At 40.1% G+C, this 21,698-nt stretch overlaps 1 protein-coding gene across 5 annotated transcripts in view; it reads left to right on the forward strand.

Moving 5' to 3' along the window:
• LOC109915632 (R3H domain-containing protein 1) overlaps positions 1 to 21,698 on the forward strand; it is a 111,292-nt gene that overhangs the window by 36,646 nt on the left and 52,948 nt on the right. For all 5 annotated transcript variants that reach the window (XM_048598744.1, XM_048598740.1, XM_048598742.1 and 2 more), the window contains 4 exons: positions 7,998 to 8,121; positions 11,338 to 11,492; positions 12,805 to 12,956; positions 16,204 to 16,307. In XM_048598744.1, coding sequence (XP_048454701.1) covers positions 7,998 to 8,121; positions 11,338 to 11,492; positions 12,805 to 12,956; positions 16,204 to 16,307 — 535 coding nt within the window. The remainder of the gene's footprint in view (positions 1 to 7,997; positions 8,122 to 11,337; positions 11,493 to 12,804; positions 12,957 to 16,203; positions 16,308 to 21,698) is intronic.

Here is a 21,698-nt window from a genome sequence, read left to right on the forward strand (position 1 = left end):
AAAAGTCTCTGGCTGTCTACTCTATCTATACCTCTGACCATTTTGTATACCTCTATCAAGTCACCTCTCATCCTTCGTCATTCTAAAGAGAAAAGCCCTAGCTCTCTCAACCTTTCCTCGTAAGACCTTCCCTCCATTCCAGGCAACATCCTGGTAAATCTCCTCTGCACCTTTTCTAACGCTTCCACATCTTCCCTGTAATGAGGTGACCAGAACTGGACACAATACTCCAGAAGTGGCCGAACCAGGCTTTTGTATAGCTGGAGCATAACTTCACGGCTCTTGAACTCACTCCCTCTATTTATGAAAGCTAACACACCATACGCCTTCTTAACAACTCTATCCACCTGGGTGGCAGCTCTCAGGGAACTGTGAACATGAACCCCAAGATCCCTCTGCTCCCCCACACTGCCAAGAATCTTTCCGTTAACCCTGGATTTTGCTTTCAAGTTTGTCCTTCCAAAATGAATCACCTCACACTTTTTTCAGGGTTAAACTCCATCTGCCACTTCTCAGCCCAGCTCTGCATTCTATCACTGTCCCTTTGTAACCTAGAACAGCCCTCCACACTGTCCATAACGCGACCCACCTTCGTATCGTCCACGAACTTGCTAATCCACCCTTCCACCACTCCTTCATCCAAATCATTTACAAAAATCACAAATAGAAGAGGACCCAGAACCGATCCTTGTGGTACTCCACTCGTAACTGAGCATCATGTTGAATATTTTCCATCCACTACCACCCTTTGTCTTCTAAGGGTCAGCCAATTCTGAATCCAATCTGCCAGATTTCCCCCTATCCCATGCCTCCTTACCTCCTGCATGAGCCTACCATGGGGAACCTTATCAAACGCCTTACTTAAATCCATGTATACCACATCCACTGCTCTACCTTCATCCACGTGTTTGGTCACCTCTTCAAAGAATTCAATAAGGTTTATGAGGCATGATCTACCCCTCACAAATCCATGCTGACTATCATGAATCAAACTGTGCCTTTCCAAGTGATCATAAATCCTATCTGTCAGAGCCCTTTCCAATAATTTGCCCACCACTGATGTAAGACTAACTGGCCTGTAATTTCCAGGGTTATCCCTGTTCCCTTTTTTGAACAAGGGAATGACGTTTGCCTCTTTCCAATCTTCCGGCACTATACCCGTGGACAGTGAGGACGAAAAGATCATCGCCAAAGGCCCTGCAATCTCTTCCCTCGCTTCCCATAGAATCCTTGGATAAATCCCATCAGGCCCAGGGGACTTCAACTTCCTCAGAATTCCTAGCACATCTTCTTTACTAACATCAACCTCCTCTCGCCTACCTGCCTGTTTCACACTGTCCTCCTCTACAACTAGGTCACATCAGTTGTGAATACCGAAGAAAAGTATTCATTAAGGACCTCTCCTGTCTCTTTAGGCTCTGTGCACAAATTCCCTTTACAATCCTTGATTGGCCCTACCCTTTCTCTGGTCATTCTGTTGTTCTGCACATACATGTAAAAAGCCTTGGAGTTTTCCTTGATCCTATCCGCCAAGGTTTTCTCATGCCCCCTTATAGCTCTCCTAAGCCCTTTCTTCAGCTCCTTCCTGGCTAACTTGTATCCCTCTAGAGCCTTTTCCGTTCCTCTTTTCCTAAACCTTACATAAGTCTCCTTATTCTTAACCAGTCGCTCGACCTCTCTTGAGAACCATGGCTCCCTCACTCGACTGCATCTTCTGTGCCTGCTAGGGACAAACATATCGAGCACATGCAGTATGCATTCCTTAAACAATCTCCACATTTCTGTGGTGCTCTTCCCTCACAGCATCTGTTCCCAATTTATGTTACCCAGTTCTTGCCTAACAGAATTGTAATTACCCTTCCCCCAATTGTAAACTTTACCCTGCTGTATGTACCTATCCTTTTCCATGACTATTGTAAAAGTAACAGTTATGATTGCTACCGCCAAAATGCTCTCCTACCAACAGGTCTAACACTTGGCCCGGTTCATTGCCAAGCACCAAATCCAAAGTGGCCTCTCCTCGTGTTGGTCTGTCTGTGTCAGGAATCCTTCCTGAACGCACTGGACAAAATCCACCCTATCTAAACTATTACAACTAAAATGTTTCCAATCAATATTTGGAAAGTTGAAGTCACCCGTGACTACAACCCTGTGACTTCTGCACCTTTCCAGTATCTGCCTCCCAATCCGCTCCTCTACTTCTCTGCAACTATTAGGGGGTCTGTAAAAAACCCCCAACAAAGTGACTGCTCCTTTCTTGTTCCGGACCTCAACCCAAACTGACTCTGTAGACATATCATTCTCAAACTGCCTTTCAGTAGCTGCTATACTGGCCCTGACTAGCAATGCCACTCCCCCACCTCTTTTTCCACCCTCCCTATTTCTTTTAAAGCATCTAAATCCCAGAACTTCCAACAACCATTCCTCTCCCTGAGTTGCCCAAGTTTCTGTTTCAATTAAATGCAACAATGTGCATCCTAACTGGGCTCCTCCATTGACTTCCTTTCATTTCAAGAATCACTCCCCAACACATCATCCAAAACCCATTAGCTGGTTGAAATCATCATGCTACACTTGACTTACCACTCCGGGATTACCTGTTCAACCTAAGTACCACTGTCTGCCTTCCATCTCAGCACAGCGTGGGGAGCAACCTTCCTGTGAAAATCTGCCATTAAATATCTTCTGCATCAAGGAATGGGAAGCACAGGAAGTTGTGAACAAGTTTCCTGTGACAGACCCCATCTATGAACACCAAGCTTTGAAGTACATTGGCAAAAATCATCCATGTTAAACAGATTCAGCAAAGCCAAGGCACCTGTGCAGGCAGCCTCCACAGCAGAAGCCTCTGTAGAAATCCCTCTTACACTTGTAGAGTGACTCAAACAATATTGCACATTACCAAGTACTGTCTCCTTTACTGAATGAGTGGCTTGCTGATTATCTTAAAAACTGTGAATGGGATGCTGTCATTTGGTTTCGAGGATTTGAATTTGCAAGATAAATAAATTTCCTGCAGATGACTGGTTCCTATTATGAAGTAGCAGGAGGCAATGCAGTATAGGACCCTGTATGATTTGAAAAGGACACTTGTTATAAGATTATAATAAATATGGCAGCTCTTGCTAAACTTAACTAAACCCAACCAAAGCATTGACTTAGACCCACCACTCTGAAACCCACTTCACTGGCTGGGCCAGCATTTTTATTGCTCATCCCTTGTAGCCTTGAAAAGATGGTGATTTGGCTTTCTGGAACTGCTGCTGCAGTCCATTAGTGTAGATACGCCTACAGTACTGTTGTGGAGGGAATTCCAATATTTTGACCCAGCAACACTGAAAGGAATGACAATATATTTCCAGTTCAAGATGGTGAGCAACTCCATGTATCTGCTGCCCTAGTCCTTCCAGATGAAATCGGTTGTGGGTTTCGCAAGTGCTGTGTAAGGAGCCATGGAGAGTTGTTGTGGGACACTTGTAGATAATACCAGCTGCTGCCACTGTGTATTGGTATGGAGGGAGTGAAAGTTTCAAGGATGTACTACCAATCAGTGGGCTGCCTCTTGAGTGTTGGTGTAGTTACATTTGTCCCGGCAAGTGAGGAGTATTCTATCGAGGTCCTGAATTGTGCCTTGTAGGCGGTGGACAGGCTTTGGGAAATCAGGAGGTGAGTTACTTCCTGCTGTATTCCTCGCCTGTGACCTGGTACCATATTTATAAGACTATAAGCCATAGGTTTGCTTTGATCCCCTTACTAATTGACAGATTTTTAATCTCGGCCCTGAATATACTTGATGACCCAGTCTTTACCGCCCTCTGCATTCAAAAAAATGCCACCGATTCATTCCCCTCTGAAAGAAAAAGAATTCTTCAACTCTGTCTTAGTGAGCAACCCGTTAAACTTGAGATTATGCCCTCTGGTCATAGACTGTTCCACAAGGGGAAACAACTTCTCCACATAGCTCATCCAGTTTACTTTCTGGTCATTGCCATCAACATCAATGTATTACCAATGGTAATGACATTTGAGTTCGGGAGAGATGGTTAGAATCTCTGGTGGAGATAGCCATTGTCTAGCTCTTATGTGGAATGATACTTGCCACTTTTCAGCCCAATTCTGAAATTAGGTCAGGAGCTCAGTGGCCCTGGAGAAACCTTAACTAAGCATCTGTAAGCAGGTGCTCCTCAATAGCACAGTTAATAACCCTTTCAATCACTTTACTGATGATGTGGAGAGTCAACTACTGGGACGGTAATAGGCCAGTTGAATTTGACCTTTTTTGTATACTGAACAAACCTAAGCAATTTACCACATTGTTTGTTTGGTAGATATCTGTACTGTAGCTGTACTGGAGCAGCTTGACTAGGGGTCCAGCAAGTTTTGGAATGTAAGTCTTCAGTACAAATACCAGATTATTGTCAGGGCCCATAGCCTTTCAGTATCCAGTGTCTTTAACCATTTCTTGATATCGTCGGATGTGAATTGAATTAGTTGAAAACTGGCCTCTATGATACTTGGTGCCTCAGGAGGAGGTAGTCCACTTGGCACAACTGGCTGGAGGTTGTTTCAAATGCTTCAGTGTTTTCTTTTTGCACTGATATACTGGGCTCTTGTATCATTGAGAATTGGGCTGTTTGTGGAGCCTCCTGCCCCAGTGATTGTTGAATTGTCTACTATTCATAATTGGCTGTGGCAAGACTGCAGACTTCAGTTCTGACCAGTTGGTTGTCAAATTGTCTAGCCCTGTCTATCACTTGCTGCATATGCTGATTAATACACAAGTAACCCTGTTTTGTAGCTTACTAGATTGATACCTCATTTTCAGGTATGACTTCCTGCACCCTGTTTTACCAGGGTTACCTCCTGGCTGTGTTTAAACTAGGCCATGAGGTTCCAGATTTGTGGTTGAATCCAGTTCTGTTGCTGTAGTTGGCATACAGCACCCCGAGATGTCCAGACTTGAGTTAGTAGATCTCTTTGAAATCAATCACATTTAAGGTGCTGGTAGAGCCACACAACATTATGAAGCGTGTACTGTTTGTGAAGAAGGAACTTTATCTCCACAAGGACTTTATGGTCAATACTGTCATGGGCCGATGCCTCTGTGGCAAACGCGCTTGTGACGTAGAAATAATGTGGACTTTTTTTCCTGTTGTTACAGCCATGATCACACTGAATTGTGGAGCGGGCTCAAAGAGACATGTGGTGTACTCTGCTTCCAGTTTCTTTGTTAGTTCCCTCACCATCTGCCACAGATCCAGTTTAGCAGTGGTATCCTTTAGGGCTTAGTAATCATGTTGCTGAGCCACTCTTGGTTATGGACATTGATGACCTCATCCAGATTACATTCTGCGGACCTTTCCCTCCTCTGTTCTTTCTGCAAAGGCATTCAATATGGAGGAGTATGGATTCATTGGTGGTTGGAGGAGGTGCTCAGTGGTGATGAGGCGATTTCTTTGCCCATGTTTGACTTAATGCCATAAGGCAGCATGGCTTCTGGAACCAGTGTTCAGTACATGAAGGACAACTGCTTCCTAATTGTATTTCACTTTGTTGCCACCTCTGTTGCTTTTTATTTTGCCGGCAAGGCAAGACCCACGCATACACAATTCTCCTGCTATCTATAAGGTATGATTCAGTGACTATGACTACTCCGTGAGACAGGTTTGCCAGCTAGTTTTGTATCTAGAAGCCATATATTGGTAAGGAGGACTTTTCAGGGTTGACAGGGCTAAGTGTGCTTTTGTTTGGGTGCCATCATATGTCATTGCTCGATTTGAGACATTTCAGCAGTTTAGTATAATTGAGTTGCCATTTCAGAGTACGTTTAAGAGTGAACCATTTTGCTATGGATCTGGAGTCACATGTAGGCTTATCGAGACAAGGATGGCAGATTTCATTCCACCAGTCTCTCAAGGTAAGCGTGCAAGTGCGGCAGGCATCAAAGAAGGCAAATGGTATGTTGGCCTTCATTGCGAGAAGTATCAAGTACAGGAGCAGGGAAGAGTTGTTGCAGTTATACCGGGCCTTGGTGAGGCCACGCCTAGAATATTGTATGCAGTTTTGATCTTTCTTTCTGAGGAAGGATGCTCTTGCTGTCCATGGAGTGCAATGAAGGTTTACCAGGCTGATTCTGGGGATGGCAAGACTGACATATGAGGAGAAATTGACTTTGTTAGGATTGTTTTTGCTGGAGTTCAAACGAATGAAGGGGGATCTCCTAGAGACTTAAAATTCTACAGGACTAGATAGGGTAGATACGGGGAGGATGTTCCTGATGGTGTGTGTCCTGAACCGGAGGTCTAAGTCTGAGGATTTGCGGTACACCATTTAGGATGGAGATGAGGAGACATTTCTTCACCCAAAGAGTGGTGAGCCTGTGGACCTCATTACCACGGGAAGTAGTTGATGCCAAAACATTGAATGTATTCAAGAGGCGGCTACATATAGCTGTTAGGGTGAATGAGATCAAAGCTTATGGTGAGAAAGCAGGATTAAGCTACTGAGTTGGACGATCAGCCGTGATTGCGAAGAATGGTGCAGCAGGCTAGAAGGTCCGAATGGCCTCCTGCTCCTGCTCCTATCTTCTGTGTTTCTGTGTTTCAATGGTATTGGTAAACCAGATGGCCCTTTACCATTATTAACAATGTTTTCATGGTCATAATTAGATATTTTAGTTCTAGATTGTTTAAAAAAAAATCCTGTTCCATCTTCTGCCATAGATTACTAGTCCAGCAATACCAATACACCGTTGCCTCCTTGTGGCATTAATTCTCTTTATTACAAAGTGAGATTCTTATGTATGATTGTCTCATCAACCGTTGGGACAGAGCATAATGCACAGTATTCCCTCCTTTTGTTGTATTGGCTGGGATACACGCTTTTTAGAGCACTACTATTTTCAGTGAGCATTTTGAAAGTCACTGAACTTTCAGAAATTGCAAGCAGTCTATTTATTTCGATGCACAGTCCATTGTAAATTGCAGCTTGGCATGCACCATGTATCTTAGAGGGAAACCTTTTCCTTCTCACCATTCTTCTTACCCTCAAATGTGCCTTGTGCCATCCACCTCCACCTCTCACTGGCTCCAACGTGCCTTTCTTTTAATGATCACCTCTCACAGGTCTCATTAATTCATTGCCTACCTTCTGTCTCCAATGAACTGAGGTCTTGTCAGACTCTTCATTCCTCACCTTTCTCCCTGCCTGTTCCATGTGTCAAGACACACTTTCCAATCTATCTCACTCGAACCTCCTGTTCCTTCAATCACTGGTTTTTGTTCTTAATATAGGCCAATATCTAACACGTCAACACTGCCCAACTTTGCTGGTGTGAGCAAAATGTCTACTTCAGAGTGCGAAGTATTCCAAATAGTTGAGTGTACAGTTTATAGGGAGCGTTGAAAACGGTCTTGGGGCCAGATGCGTCATTAATGACTGACTGCTCATTCCGAAGTGAAATGGTGTTTATGCTAGCCTACTCCTTCAGAGTTCATCTGTTGTTTGGTTTATAAAACGCACATTGGAATTTGGTGACCAAATTCCACTCTGGACTACTATTCTTAGATTGCTTTGCATCCATAACAAACTGATTTGTGCAAAATACAGAAGAATTTTGAGAGAAGATGAATTGAACTGAAAGCAGAAGCTTACATTGCAAAACTGGGTAACAAGCATTAATGTTGCATCACGTTACCTTGGTAAACTGTACACTGATACTTCTAATAATATATGAAAAAGGCCCATATACAAAATGATTATACAGATGTATAATCTTTTGGGGTCCTTAAAGGGGATTGAATAACTGGTATATGGGGACAATACTTAAATACAATGCCCACAATATATTGATGGTGTATTTAAATGAGCAGTGCTCTTGTAACAGATTTTGGTGCGAATGAAATGATTGCTTATTGTGTTGATACAAAATAAACCTTTTGGCTCATGTTTCACAGCAACAATCCTCTTTAAGAACTGTTTTTCTTTTCCTTTTTCAGCTGTCTAGTTGTTACTGTGCTCCAGGTCAGTACCCCCATTCTAATCAACAGTATCGACCTGTAGCCCCTATCCATTACAACACTCAGCAGAACCAGCCATTGTCACAAACTGCCCAGCAAACAGGTTGGTTTCTGTTTGTGCTCATTTTCTTTCTTGTTTTCAAATCTGTTTTTGAATCTAATCACTTACATTTTTCATTTAATTGATCATCTTGAAGTCCTTGGAAATGTCTCCTGAGAACAGAGGAAGTTAAAGAATTATGCTGTTGGTCACATTTATTATTGTCCAAAAAGAAACAAAATTAAACCATTTTGTGAAAATCAGAGGTGCTGAATGATTTTCTTTGAACTTGTCAACTTGTTGGTCTCCACTCTGGCATATGTTTGAAGGATGTTGAATATGAATTTATCATCAGTATTTCCACGAGCTGTTGAATACGAGGCCGGAGCACTGTCTGAGAGTGCTAGATTTCTCACAGTGAACCGGTCTCTTTTTCAGCTGCTTCATAAACCACGGGGGAAATGTCCAGTTTGATGGTTTACAAAATCAAAATGAAATATGATGAAACAGATCTTGGAACCTGTATTTTTTTGTAAATGCCTGAATAGCATGTTGCTTAACTGAAATTCAGTGAATCTGAAGATTAATATAATTTGATTTTTAAAAAAAAAAGGGGGGATTGTACTCTGATTTGGTTTGTTGTGAAACGTAAGAAATTAAGTGTATTTTCTGCTTAAAGTAGGATTGTAGAAAATTTCTTTAACTCCTACTGAATTGTCTTTGGTACCAAATACTCCTGTTATTTCTCCATTTTGGTGATGGGAAATGAATAAAAACATCTAAAAATGGAATGATGCTTGTAATCCTGAGGAAAGGTTCTGAACCATCCATTTACCCTGCCCTGCTTTGCTCTCTTCAGGGGATGTTGATGGTGATTTGCTGTGCAGTGTTGAAATAATTGAAAAATGTACATGGTCGTGCTGCAGTCTCTTGCCACCTTTAGTGTGAACTTTATCTGGTTGTCATGGAGAGCATCTTCCATGAAATTTGGCCATTGAGCATTTTACTTAAAATATGACATTGTTTTTGGGTGTTCCTGCTTAGTAGAGAATACAGTACACTTTGTCTAATACACTCTTCTCGCACAGTGGTAGTATCCCTGCCTCTGTCTCAGGAGACCCATGTTCAAGTCCCACCTGCTCCAGAGATGTGTAATAACATTTCTGAGCAGGTCGATTGGAAAATAATGCTGTTTTCTAATGCCTGTTAGTTTAACATTTTACTGAATGGTTGAAAAGTCTCAAGTTGTGATGGGATTTTTAAACATTTAATTCATTTAAATGCAGAAATAATTTATTAGGTATTTTGTATCCTCTAACATAGTTTGTAAATTTGGTCACTTTTTAAAATTTATACTTTGGGTTTGTAAGCTGATGTTGAATTATCACCTTGAATAGCGATAACTTATTTACTTTTGTAGGATACGAACGATATATTTTCTAACTCATCAGAATTCTGATTATATTCAACCTGTTCAGTCATGTTTTGACATCTCTGAAGCAGGTGGGACTTGAACTTGAGCTTTCTGAACCAGCAGTAGACAGAGTACCACTGCACCACAAGAGCTCTCCTCATAACTCAGCTCTTGGTTACTTTAAACAACCTGTTCAAACATGAGATGACACACCTCTGGCACAGGTGAAACTTGAACCAGGACTTTCTGGGTGAGAGGCAGGGACACTTCCACTGTGCCACAAGAGCCCTAAAACAGTGTTTTTTTGTGGTGGACCTACCGTTGAATCCTCCAACTAATGAACTGAGCAAATGAACACTGCTGGTGGCAAAACCCAGCCCTCTCTTCAAATTTCTCAACACCATGTTCCGAAATGTTATTACACTTTTTGGAGCAAGTGGAACTTGAACCCAGGCATCCTGACTCAGATAGGGATACTACCACTGCTCCACAAGAGCCAGCAGCTTTTAAAATAAATTGCTTTCATGCACAACTGAACACTTTTTTTTCTACTAGAAACTTTTCTATTTTTATATCCAGAAGTGTTATTACGTACAACTGGCGCTTTTTCCACAACTAAATCACCAGTGATATTTGTTAACTTATCTACCAGTGTCCATGTTTCCAAGCAATCAATTTAGATGCAAAGCCTGGTAAGGTCAATGCAATACCATCAACAATGGAAAAGGCAAAGTGAAAAGAAGGCGATTAATCCATAACTGAGTTAGATGAGGCAATAAGGTACTCTACCCCTGTGGTCCCCATTTTCTAAAGACCTCAAGAATATTGGTGGAAACTGCATGCTGCCTCTTCAAGGACACAAAACCAGTTATTTGTATTTTTCGATATCTATCTCCTAATAGCCCTGTTCAGAGATGTCATTACTCATGTCTAGAGCTGCTGTGACTTGAACCTGGGTCTCTCGGCACCACAAGAACCCCAAGACTACAAATTCCATTGAGCATCACCTACACTGAATCAACTGTGGAGATGTTTGGCTCACCATTAGGGGTGGTAATGTCACTTAACAAGTAATCCAGAACTCAGATTCAAGTTTTATAGGGCTAATTGTGGTGGAGTGGTAATGTCCCTACTTCTGAGCTAGGACACCTAGTTCAACTCCCATTTACTCCAGAGATGTGTGATAATATCTTTTAAACTGGTTGATTTGAAAATATCGTCTGGTTTACCTGTAAATGAATCTGCAGTTCTTACACATGACATAAAACATTGAAGATTATTTCTCTAATCTCTTTGCACCATCTGTGCTGTCAATCTGCTTGTCTAATGCAGACCTGGATGCATCACAATTGTGAGCAAGGCATAAGAGAAGCAAAATTAGCAAGAATTAGATGAAATATTAGTGCAGGTGACTTAACACACATTGAAAGAAGATACAATTCTGCTTTGTTAAGTAAAATCCTACTAAAATCCACAAGATTGAATAAAATTATAAATAGTAAGAATTGTTATTTTTACTAAAATGGCATATTTCTTCTGCACCTGCTCTTTAAAATGAAAGTGGCCAGATTATTTTGAATAAAGTGTGATCTGGATGCTTTTCTTTTAAATAAGACAATGTGATTTGAGAAAGAAATGTAATTTGAAGGTACCACATGATGTAATGCAGAATTAAATAAAAAGATCCATCATTTTGAAAATTTTCATATTATCAAATAGAATTTGAACTCCACAGGATTTTCTTGTAATGGCATTTTATCAATGCTTATGTTCCAAGGCATTATAAGTCCTTCATATTGTTTGGGCCGTGTCCACTTTTTGGTAGAGATCGACTAAATTATAAATTTGTAATTATGTTGTTGCAGGCTTTCAAACAGTGATGTCAAGTCAACAGCAGAGCTACCAGGGCTTGGTTAGTGTTCAGCCTCAAAATCAAAATGTTGTGAGTGGCCAACATAGCAATATGGGCAATCAGATACAAAGCATGATGGTCCAGTATCCTTCAATGCAATCCTATCAGGTATGTCACTTTAAGTGATTTTAACTTATCTTGCTATCCACTTCAAGAAATAGTAAAGTTTGAAGCTAATGATAAATATCAGTTTTTTTTGGTCAAATTACCAAGACATGCCCCTGGCCTCAACCAGTTGTTTTAATGAAGAAGGTTAATATTTGGTTTAAAATAAAATGCAATCAGTTGTGTTACTAACATGTAACTTACTGTATTCCATCCTGGCGGGTCCAATAACATACCCTGATGCAGTTTATTTAGAAATAGCCGGTGCCATAAACTTCTCATCAGTCTGCTAGCTTCCCCAAAGTCACTGCATGCTTGGTAATCACATTATAGGATGGAGAACCTGTGATGCCACTACCTCTGCCTACGTCTGGTGTCTTTCTTAAATTTGGGTTGTTTGGAACAGTTCACAGTCACTTCGCAATTAAGCTGTTTAATACTCCCTGAAATTGAAAAGATTTTAAATATCAATTCTCTTATCAGTATGACACTGGCAGTGCAGCACCCCTAGGTTCCCATAAAAATGTGGTCATGAGCTATTTTCTTTTTTTTTTAAATCCTGCAGTCCGTACACTGAAGGTGTTCCCACAGTGCCAGGAAGTAAAAAGTTCCAGGATTTTGTGTTTGTGACCTTTATATAAATCAGGGTGGTGTGCATTTTCTTGGAGAATGCTCCTAGACATGCCTTAGCAATTTGATGCAAGAACAGTGTCTATTGTGCATGTTACAGTCAGGGCACATTGATCAATGATGAAAGGTATTTGAAACCACGAAATGGAGTGCTAACCAAGCAGACTATTTTGTCTGGAATAGTGTAAACTTCCTCGATGTTGATGGAATCGCAGCAGTCCAAGAAAGGGAATTCAAGAACACTCGGTTTATGATTTGTTGATCGAGAGCCTTAAAGGAATAAGGGATGAGCCTCTTTTGTCAGATTACATTATCTCTGATCTGTTAAAGAAGCCAACATATTATTATGTCTTGATTAGTTAATTTTGTTGTCAGTTGTGATCCTTAAGACTTTGATTTTCTGGTAAATCCAGCAGTGACAATGTTGCTCAATATCAAGAGAGTATGAGTACGCATGCTCTTTATTGTTGGAGAAGTTCATTGCCTGATATGTGGTTTAAAAAAAATTGTACTTGCCACTTCTTGTTCTGATCCTGCATGTTATCCAATAGACTGTTAGCTAACATGTTAAAAAGCTTTAAAAAACTGATTATTAATTGATACTTGAATAATTTTTTTGGTTTTTGGCTTCAACGCTGTCCGAAAAGCTTCAAGTTATCTATCTTCTTATATGTTTAAAATTTAGATATCATTAACTCCAGGCTCTCAAGGAGTGGGTCAACAGTCTTATCATCAGCCAATTCTAATCCCAAGTCATTCAAACCAAGGGCCTTTACCTTCTGCAGGAATGCCAGTCTATTACAGTGTTATCCCACCAACTCAACAAAATAGTATGAGGTCAGTGTCTTTGGTGAAATGTTTTAAGCTGTCCACTTTATTACTTCATGAAATGGTTATTTTTTCTTTTCATTCTGAACTATATCTGACTTTGACATGTTTCAGCAACAGTAGTTCAGTCCTAATCTCAAGAATTTTGAGGAATGTTAAATTCAAGTTTTGGGTGATGAGGAAAATGTTGGAGATGTGTTGAAATTTAATTTCACTTAGCTCTTATACTTGCTCCATTTTTCTTGCTGTTATCATGTTAATAACAACAAACTTTTAGGTCTACTGCATCCCATACTACATAAAGGTTCCAATGAAGTTGCAACACCAGTCTACTTGCATTCCAAACAGTATAAGCATGATGCAATAGACAGCTGAAGCAATCCCACAACCAACAAATCAGATCTCATCTCTGCGGTTTGTCACAGCTAGTTACAATTGGTGGTAGACAATTCAACGACTAACAGAAGGTAAAGGCTCCACAATATTCTCATTCTGAATGATATGGGAGTAAAGTATATTAGTGTAAAGACAAAGCTGAAGTATTGTGGCAGTCTTCAACCAGAAGTGCCAATTGGATTATCCATCTCGGCTTCCTCCACAGGTCCTCCGTATCATAGATGCTAGTCTTCAATCAATTCAGTTAACTGCCTGTGATGTCAAGGAACAGCTGAAGATGCTGGATATTGCAAATGTTGTGAGTGATGACACATTCTTACAATATTACTGAAGACTTGTGCGCCAGAACCTGGTACACTCCTAGCGAAGCTGTGCTAGTACATCTACAACACTTACATCCATCTGACTATGGAAGATTGTCCAGATATGTCCTAAGTTCAGAATGCAGCACAAATTCAACTTGGCCCATTACCACCCATTCACTCTACTTTCGATGATCAGGAAAAAGATGAAACGGATCACGAACAGTGCTACCAAGTGGCAGGTACCAAATATGTTTAAAAATGACCTCTCACTTAGGCCAGGAGCCGCTCAGCTCCCAACCTCATTGCAGCCTTGGTCCAAACATGGACAAAAGTGCTGAACTGCAGAATTGAGATGAGAGACACTGGCCTTGCAGTCAAGGCCACATTCAAGCAACTACAGCATCAAGGATCCCTAGCAAAACTGCTGTCAATGAAAAGTGGGGAAAATCTCTCCATGGTCATGGTTGTTGGTGGTCAGTCACCTCAGCCCCAGGAGGAATTCATTTGAATAGTGCCATATGCCCAATCATCAGCTTCTTCATTGCTCACCTTGTTCAGTGATGATCGCACATGGTTCAGCGCAACAAATTCACTGAAGCAGTCGTCTGTGTACCCATGTGCAGCAATATCTGTACAACACTCAGACTTGGGCTAAGTGGCAAGTAGCATTTGTGCCCCACAGCTGTTCGGCAATAATATTTCCAACAATAGAGAATCTAACCATCACTTCTTGAAACCATCACTTCTTGATGCTTGATGCTTGATGCTCGATGGCATTGTCATTGCTAAATTCCCCGTTTTCAACTTTTTGGAGTTATCATTGACCAAAACCTGGACTGGATCAATCATGTAGCCACAGTATCTACAAGAGCAGTTCAGAATACTACTGCAAGTAACTCAACACTTGGCTCCCCAATGACTGTTTCCCATCTTCAAGGTATAAGTCAAGAGTTTGATGAAATACTGTACTCTTGTTGGAGCTGTACTCATCCAGGCAGCAATCAAGAAAAATGACAATGCAGGACAAAGTAGCTCACATGATTGACCTTCCATCCACCACCTTCATGTTCAGCATTCACTCCCTTCTCTACCATTGCACAGTGATAGTGTGTGCCATCTCTACAAGATATGGTGCAATAACTCACCAAGGCTCCTCCAACTTTTCACTTTTTCAAGATAAGTCTGCTGCCACCTAGAAGGACAAAGGCAACAGATGCCTCTGAGTATCAAAGTCTTCAAGGTCTTATCCAAGCCATCCAAGATCCTGAGGTAGAACTATAAAGCTTGATCCTCCAGTGCCACTGGGTCAAATCCCACAATTCCCTAACAAACAGCTGTGTGGGTGCCCCTACATGCCAAGGACAGCAGTGGTTCAAGACGGCAGCTCATCACAACATTGTCCACAGCAATGTGGAATAAGTACTGACCTAGCCAGTGATGCCCACATCCTATGATTAGATTTTTTTAAAAGAGCAAAACTTTGCCTTCCTTTTCTATTCCATTAGCATACAAACGTGTTATCTTTATGAATTCTTTAGAGTTTTGAGTTCCTGTTGTCGTTGATTGCTTTTAATCAAATTTCACACTACTTTTCCATTGCTGTCTCTGATTATTGCGTGTTGAAATCTCCCATTATAAGTATCCTATTTAGGAACTGAATTGAATGCCCTTCTACTGAATGCACAAAACAGCAAACTAAAGTATTATTGAAGTATTATGATTCCACTGCACTTGTTGTGATTTACTCAGGGTTCATGATGCTTTCTTTCATGTAGGTACAAAAGGTGAAGAACCATTACCTTCCTGTTAGAATCTTAAGTTACCACTGTTTCTTCTTAACACTGGTAAAATGTGAAAAAGGGGAAACCATGTTGTGTTCCAACTTCTGAGGACTTGAATAATGTCTTCTTTTGTCCCTCATGTTTCAACATAGACTGGAAGTTGGCTCTGAGCAAGGTTTTTTGAATTTCTGATCACTTACTGAAAACCTGTGTTGAAATTCCAATTGAAATTCCGACTTAAATCCCACCCCTCGCTTAAACAGCTCTAACTTAGCCTGGAGATGATTTCATTGCAATGATTTCTGACCATTTATACAAGGAGTATGGTTGCTGTCATGCTTTTATTTATATAAAAGTTTAGATTTGTTGTAAAATACCATGTTTTGGGTTTGCCCATTAGTTTCATCAAATTTAAATATGCTGTTAGCAATGAGATCCTGCACATTTTTACTCCTGCCTTGTTTCGATCCTGCATTTTTCACTTTAGACAAGCTGTTTTTCATAATCGTCAGTTCCGAGACATCTGTACCATGTCTTGTTGGCTACAATTATAACTCCAAAGATGCCCTGTGTCTCAGTATTTCATTTCATTTCATTTCTGTTAAAATAGATTGCAACTGATCGAAGTGGAAAACAATTACTCTCGGCATTAAAAGACCTGCAAAGTGTAACAAAGAATAATTAATTTTTATTGATTTGCCCAGAGTGGAGCTCGTACTTCTGATCTAAATCCAGATAGTTTAAACACATAGTAAGCATTGTTTCTCTTTAAAGTTCATCAGTAGGTTATCTGCAGCCTCCAGGAACAGATCAGATGCAGTTCCCTCGGCCATCTTCCCCATGCAATTCTCAACAACTGCAAAGCCAACAGTGTGCAGGTGAGTAAATGAACTTCGTACTCCAGATTATGTTCCTAGATTTAACAAATTAAGTGGAAATTCTATTTTAAAAATTTAAAATTTCCATTTACACCAAATAAAAATGATTGTCTGTCTTGAAATTGAGGTTCTAATCTATGCTAAAATTAGATATTCAAATCTTGAAACCCAAGGACACAACAGAATAAGGAAAATTAACTGGAAAATCTAACATGCTGTCGAATATTTGAAAATTCACCTCTTCCTTACGTTTGTGTGGTGTTTTTAAAATGCATGATACAACTAGTCATTATTTTGTAAAAGCCAATCCATGTTTGACAAATTTATCACAGCTCTCTGAGGATGGAATGAAGGGGAACTGGTAGAGGTGTATGTTTGGATTTTCAAAACATTCATTAAGTTGCCAGATAAAAGATTACCTCACAAGGTAAGAGATCATGAGTGTGGTAGATTATCCCAAAGAGGTAATTGGGAGAAATGGGTCATTTTCAAGTTAGCAAATTTGTGGGATGCCACAGGTATCAGTTCTGGAATCTCAAGTACTTAGAATGTGTATATAAATGACTTGGATGAAAGGATAGATTGTATTGTAGACATCTTTCCTGATGAGATAAAAATAAGTTGGGAAGTAAGTTATGAGGAAAAAACAAAGAGTCTGCAAAGGAATTGATCGGTTAAGTGCCAAAAGTTAGGAAATAAAGTAATTTGAGAAAGTTTGAGGTTGTCCATTTGACAGGAAGAGTAGAAAAGAGTGTTCTTACACTTGAATTACAAAAAGACAAATGATGTGTTGTCCTTTTTATTGCATGCAGCAAAGTCTTGCTGCAGCTCCACAAAACATTGAGACCACATCTGGAGTATTGTGTACAGTTTTGGTCTCCTTGTGTAAGGAAGGAAGGAAATACTTGCATTGGAAGCAGTCCAGAGAATCTTCACCAGACTGATTCCTGCGATGAAAGGTTTGTCTTGCAACGAAAGGTTAAGCAAGCTGGGGATGCACCAACTGGTGTTTAGAAAAATGAGGGATAATCTTTCTGAAATGTATAAGATTCTGGTGTCTTTAATGGAGCAGATGCTGGAAGGATGTTTCTCCTCTCGGTGAAGTCTAGAACTGGAGGGCACAATTTAAAAATTAGAGGTTTCCATTCAAAATTGATATAGAAGGAATTTCTTCATTAAAGCTTTAAAGTCCTTGGAGCTGTTTTCCTCGGTGAGCAGTGGAGACTGTGTCACTGAATACATTCAAAGCTGTGTTAGATTTTTGTGGACAGGGAAATTCAAGACAATGGAACGTAGCCAGGAAGTGGATGTTAAGGCCACAGTTAGATCTGCTGTAATCATATGATAAAACAGGCTGGATGAACCATTTGGCCAGTATTTCTAACGATCTTGCATAATACACATGCCCTCCACTGGCACAAATTTATTCAAATTTATAATGTTATTAGGGCAGCATTGAAGACTTTCACATACTTTGCTTCTGTGTGCTTTGGTACAATCTTCTCCTTAATTCATCTACAAACTGAACTTGATTTTCACTCACAACATAAAATGCCATAACAGATCAATTGAGATCAACACAATTCATTATATTGATGAAGTATACCCTGTCACCAACTAAATTTTAAAAATTGAACAAAGTGCAGCAGTTAACTCTGCCAGTGATCATAAAAGGAATTATGATACAAACTTGTATCTCTAACAGTGTCTCCAAACTCTCTAAATGCAAAAATGATATGGTTGTCCAAATCATCGTCATCACGAGTTTAGCAACATGGGTTCAAAATTGCAGCATTGTTGCAGCGGCAAGATTGAAATTCGCATGAAATAATCTCAGCAACATTGCAATCTGTCATCCTTAACTGAGTTCACTTTAGTATAATGTTTAACTCTTCAGAATGATGATTTTAAGTGTGACAATACATGTGTTTCATAAGATGGTTTAAGCTTATCAAATGGTTGATGTATGCTCTAAATTAAGTTTGCAACTTTGCCAATATTGTGCAAGCACTTTTAGCAATGCTTTATATGCCGGGTTGATTCAGCTTGATAGATTTTCTGCTTTTTTTCTTGTCAGGTGGTGCCTTTTATCTATCTAATAATAGGTATATATAATTAGACTGTAGTTGCTTCTTGAAAACTTATATTATGAAATTGACTGGTCATTGCTGTATTGTCTCTCCTCTGGACTGAGTTCTAAGTTTATAATCACTTATTTTTTATATAACCTTCACCTGAATATCTGACTAGCTTTTGGTGGCTTGATCCTCAATCTGTCTTCCTTTGTAACTAATTTAAAAATGTTAAATCGTGTGTAAGTCTTTATATTTGAGTTTCAAATATATCCAGAAAGATAGTCTATTTCACAAAAATCATTAAAAATATAAGACAATACACTGACAGATATGACCTGGCTTTTATGATTAATTTATGAAGGATCCTTTTGGTCCTTGATGTGCAGTTGAGTTTGGCAGTAATACAAATTTGTGCTGCTACTGTTAACATTATGCTTGAAAGGCCTTTGTCCAAAATTTACCAAAGGCTGCTCTTGCTCACTTGAGTCCAACTGACAGATATTAAGTACCTTTTTGTTTTTCTCTTTTGGGTCATAAACTGATTGAAATTTGGACAAAGTAACTTCTTTTGGTTCTTTCATTGCTCTGGTTTGTACCTATTAATTCACAAGAACTTGCTTTTTAAGAATTGCCTCATCACCTACTAAATTGATTTTTAATCTTGTCCTATTTTGTTGTTTTTTTTTTTCACTCTTAACAGTATTGCAAATTTTCTTTGGAGTCACAATCAAAACTTCCAAGTATCTCAGTCACTTCATTTAACATGTAAAAATTTTTCATATTTTGGAAATGGTAGCTCACAATTAATACTTTTCCAGACATTGAGTAAAGCATAATCTAGTTCTGGGTATACCAAATCTTAACATGTCGCCAAAAGAAAGTTAGGATCTCCTGTCTACCACCTATTTCTTACCAAATCCTCCACTGCCTCTGATTTTGGTCTGTTTGTTTGATATTCAATTCTGGGTGAGCTATAATTTGCTCCAATTAAACATTCATCCGTGGTCATTAGACATAGCTACAACTCCAGTCCCTCCTCATCAAATTCAGCTTCCTCTAGTCCTACAAACCATCCAGAACTCCACATTTCTTTAGTTCTGGTCTCTTGTGCAACCCCATTCCCTTCCCCTTACTATTGAAAAACCATGCCTTCATCTGTTTTAAGTCGAAATCACACTCTTCATTTACCGAAGCTCCTTTGTTTCTCCATGTTTTCCCTTAAGTTCCTGCGTAAAATCTACTCCTTTGACCTAATCCCGTTTAGTTCAATATCATTTTTATTTGATTACACTGTCAGACTTCAATGTTTACAGCATAGAAGGAGGCCATTCGGCCCATTTTATCTGTACTGAACAACAAAGATCTGACTACACTAATCCATTTACAGCTTTTGACCTATAACCCTGGAGTCTATGGCAATACAATTGGACATCTAAATACTATTTAAATGTTACAAAAACCCCTTTTACCCTCAAATACCCTTTCTGGCAGTGAGTTCCAGACTCCCACAACCCTCTGGGTGATTTTAAAAAGTCAGCCTCTACCGCTTACCTTAAATATATGCCCCCGATTACTGACCCTTCTATTAGTGGAAAAAGTGTTTTCCCATCCAAGCTATCTGTGCTCTTCCTAATCTAATGCACCTCTATCAGGTCCCCTCTCAACTTCCACTGCTCCAAGGCAAACAATCGTGGCTCAGACATTACAGTCTGGGCAGCATTTTGATAAGTTTCCTCTGTACCCTGTCTTGTGCAATATTGCATCTTTCTTATAATGTGCTGACCAGACTGCATGCAAAACTTGACTTGTGGCCTAACCAGAACTTTACACAGTTCCAGCATAACCACCTTGCTCTTGTATTCTATACCTCAACTAATAAAGGCATGTATCCCATATTCCTTCTTAACCAGTTTACCTACCTACACTGCCACTGCCATCTTCAGGAATCTGGATATGTGCGGACACTCAGATTTTCGGTACTTTCCAGAGTCCTACCCTTCATCGTGAAATTCCTTGCCTTGTTGGCCCTCCCCAAGTACATTACCCCACACTTGCTGGGTTGAATTCTATTTACCATTGCTCTGCCCAGATGGCAAATCAGCTGATATCCCTGTTTGAGGCTTTATAATTTAACTTCAAAATTTACCACCCTACCAATTTTCATCTGCAAACTGTTTGATCATACATCTGCATCAAATCTTAATGTCTACCACAAAAAGCATGGGTCCCAGCATCACACCCTGTGGAACCTTGGAAGTCTGTTTTCAGCAGTCTTAGAAACATCCCTCTACCAGCGCCCTCTGCTTCTTGCCTGTCCACTAATTTTAGATCAAAAGTACTGCTTCACCTTACATCCCATGGACTCTTTCCTTTTTGACCAGTCTGCCATGAGAGGCCTTGTCAAAATCCTTGTTAAGATCCATGTAGACCACATTTCATATGTTTCCCTCATCAAATGGAGAGGCGATTACATTGTGGTGTTATCACTAGACTAGTAATCTGGAGACGCAGATAATCATCTGGGAATCTGGATTCAAATCCCACTGTAGCAGATGGTGGAATTGAATTCATTAAAAATCTGGAATTAAAAGTCTAATAGTGACCATAAAACCATTGTCGTATGTCAAGAGAAACCCATCTGGTTCACCAATGCCCTTTAGGGAAGGAAACTGCCATTTGTTCCTGGTTTGGCCTACGTGTGACTCCAGACCCAGAACAATGTGGTTGACTCTCAACTGCCCTTTTGGCAGTTAGGAATGGGCAGTGAATGCTGGCCTAGCCAATGACACCCTCATGCTATGAATGAGTTCAGAAAAAATACTTTTGGTTACCTTCTCAAAAAAATTTGATTAAACTTGTCCACCACAACCTTCCCTTAATAAATTTGTGCTGACTATCCCTGATTAGTCTGTCTCTCTCCAAGTACAGATATATTCTATCCCTTCAAATTATTTCTGATAATTTGCCCATCACCAAGGTTAGACTGACTGGCCTCTATTTTCCTGGTCGATTCCATTCCTTTTTTTTTAATGATGGATAACGTTAGCAGTCCTCCATCATGTATCACCTCACCTGGGGCTAAAGATGATTTGAAAATTACTACCAGAGCCCCTGATATTCCCTCCCTTGACTCACGCAACAGCCTGGGAGGCATCTCGTTAGGGTTTCTGAATTATCCACTTTTAAGCCTGCTGAACCTGCTAGTATCTCTTTTTTTTTCTCTCTCTCTGTCTTTCCTCTTTCTCTCTCGTCTTTCTTTTCTCTCTCCATCTTTTCTCCCGCTCTTTTCTCCCGCTCCCGCTCTTTTCTCCCGCTC

The sequence above is a fragment of the Rhincodon typus genome, chromosome 7 (assembly GCF_021869965.1).
Source record: "Rhincodon typus isolate 14 chromosome 7, sRhiTyp1.1, whole genome shotgun sequence".
In the NCBI taxonomy this organism is placed as follows: Eukaryota; Metazoa; Chordata; class Chondrichthyes; order Orectolobiformes; family Rhincodontidae; genus Rhincodon; species Rhincodon typus.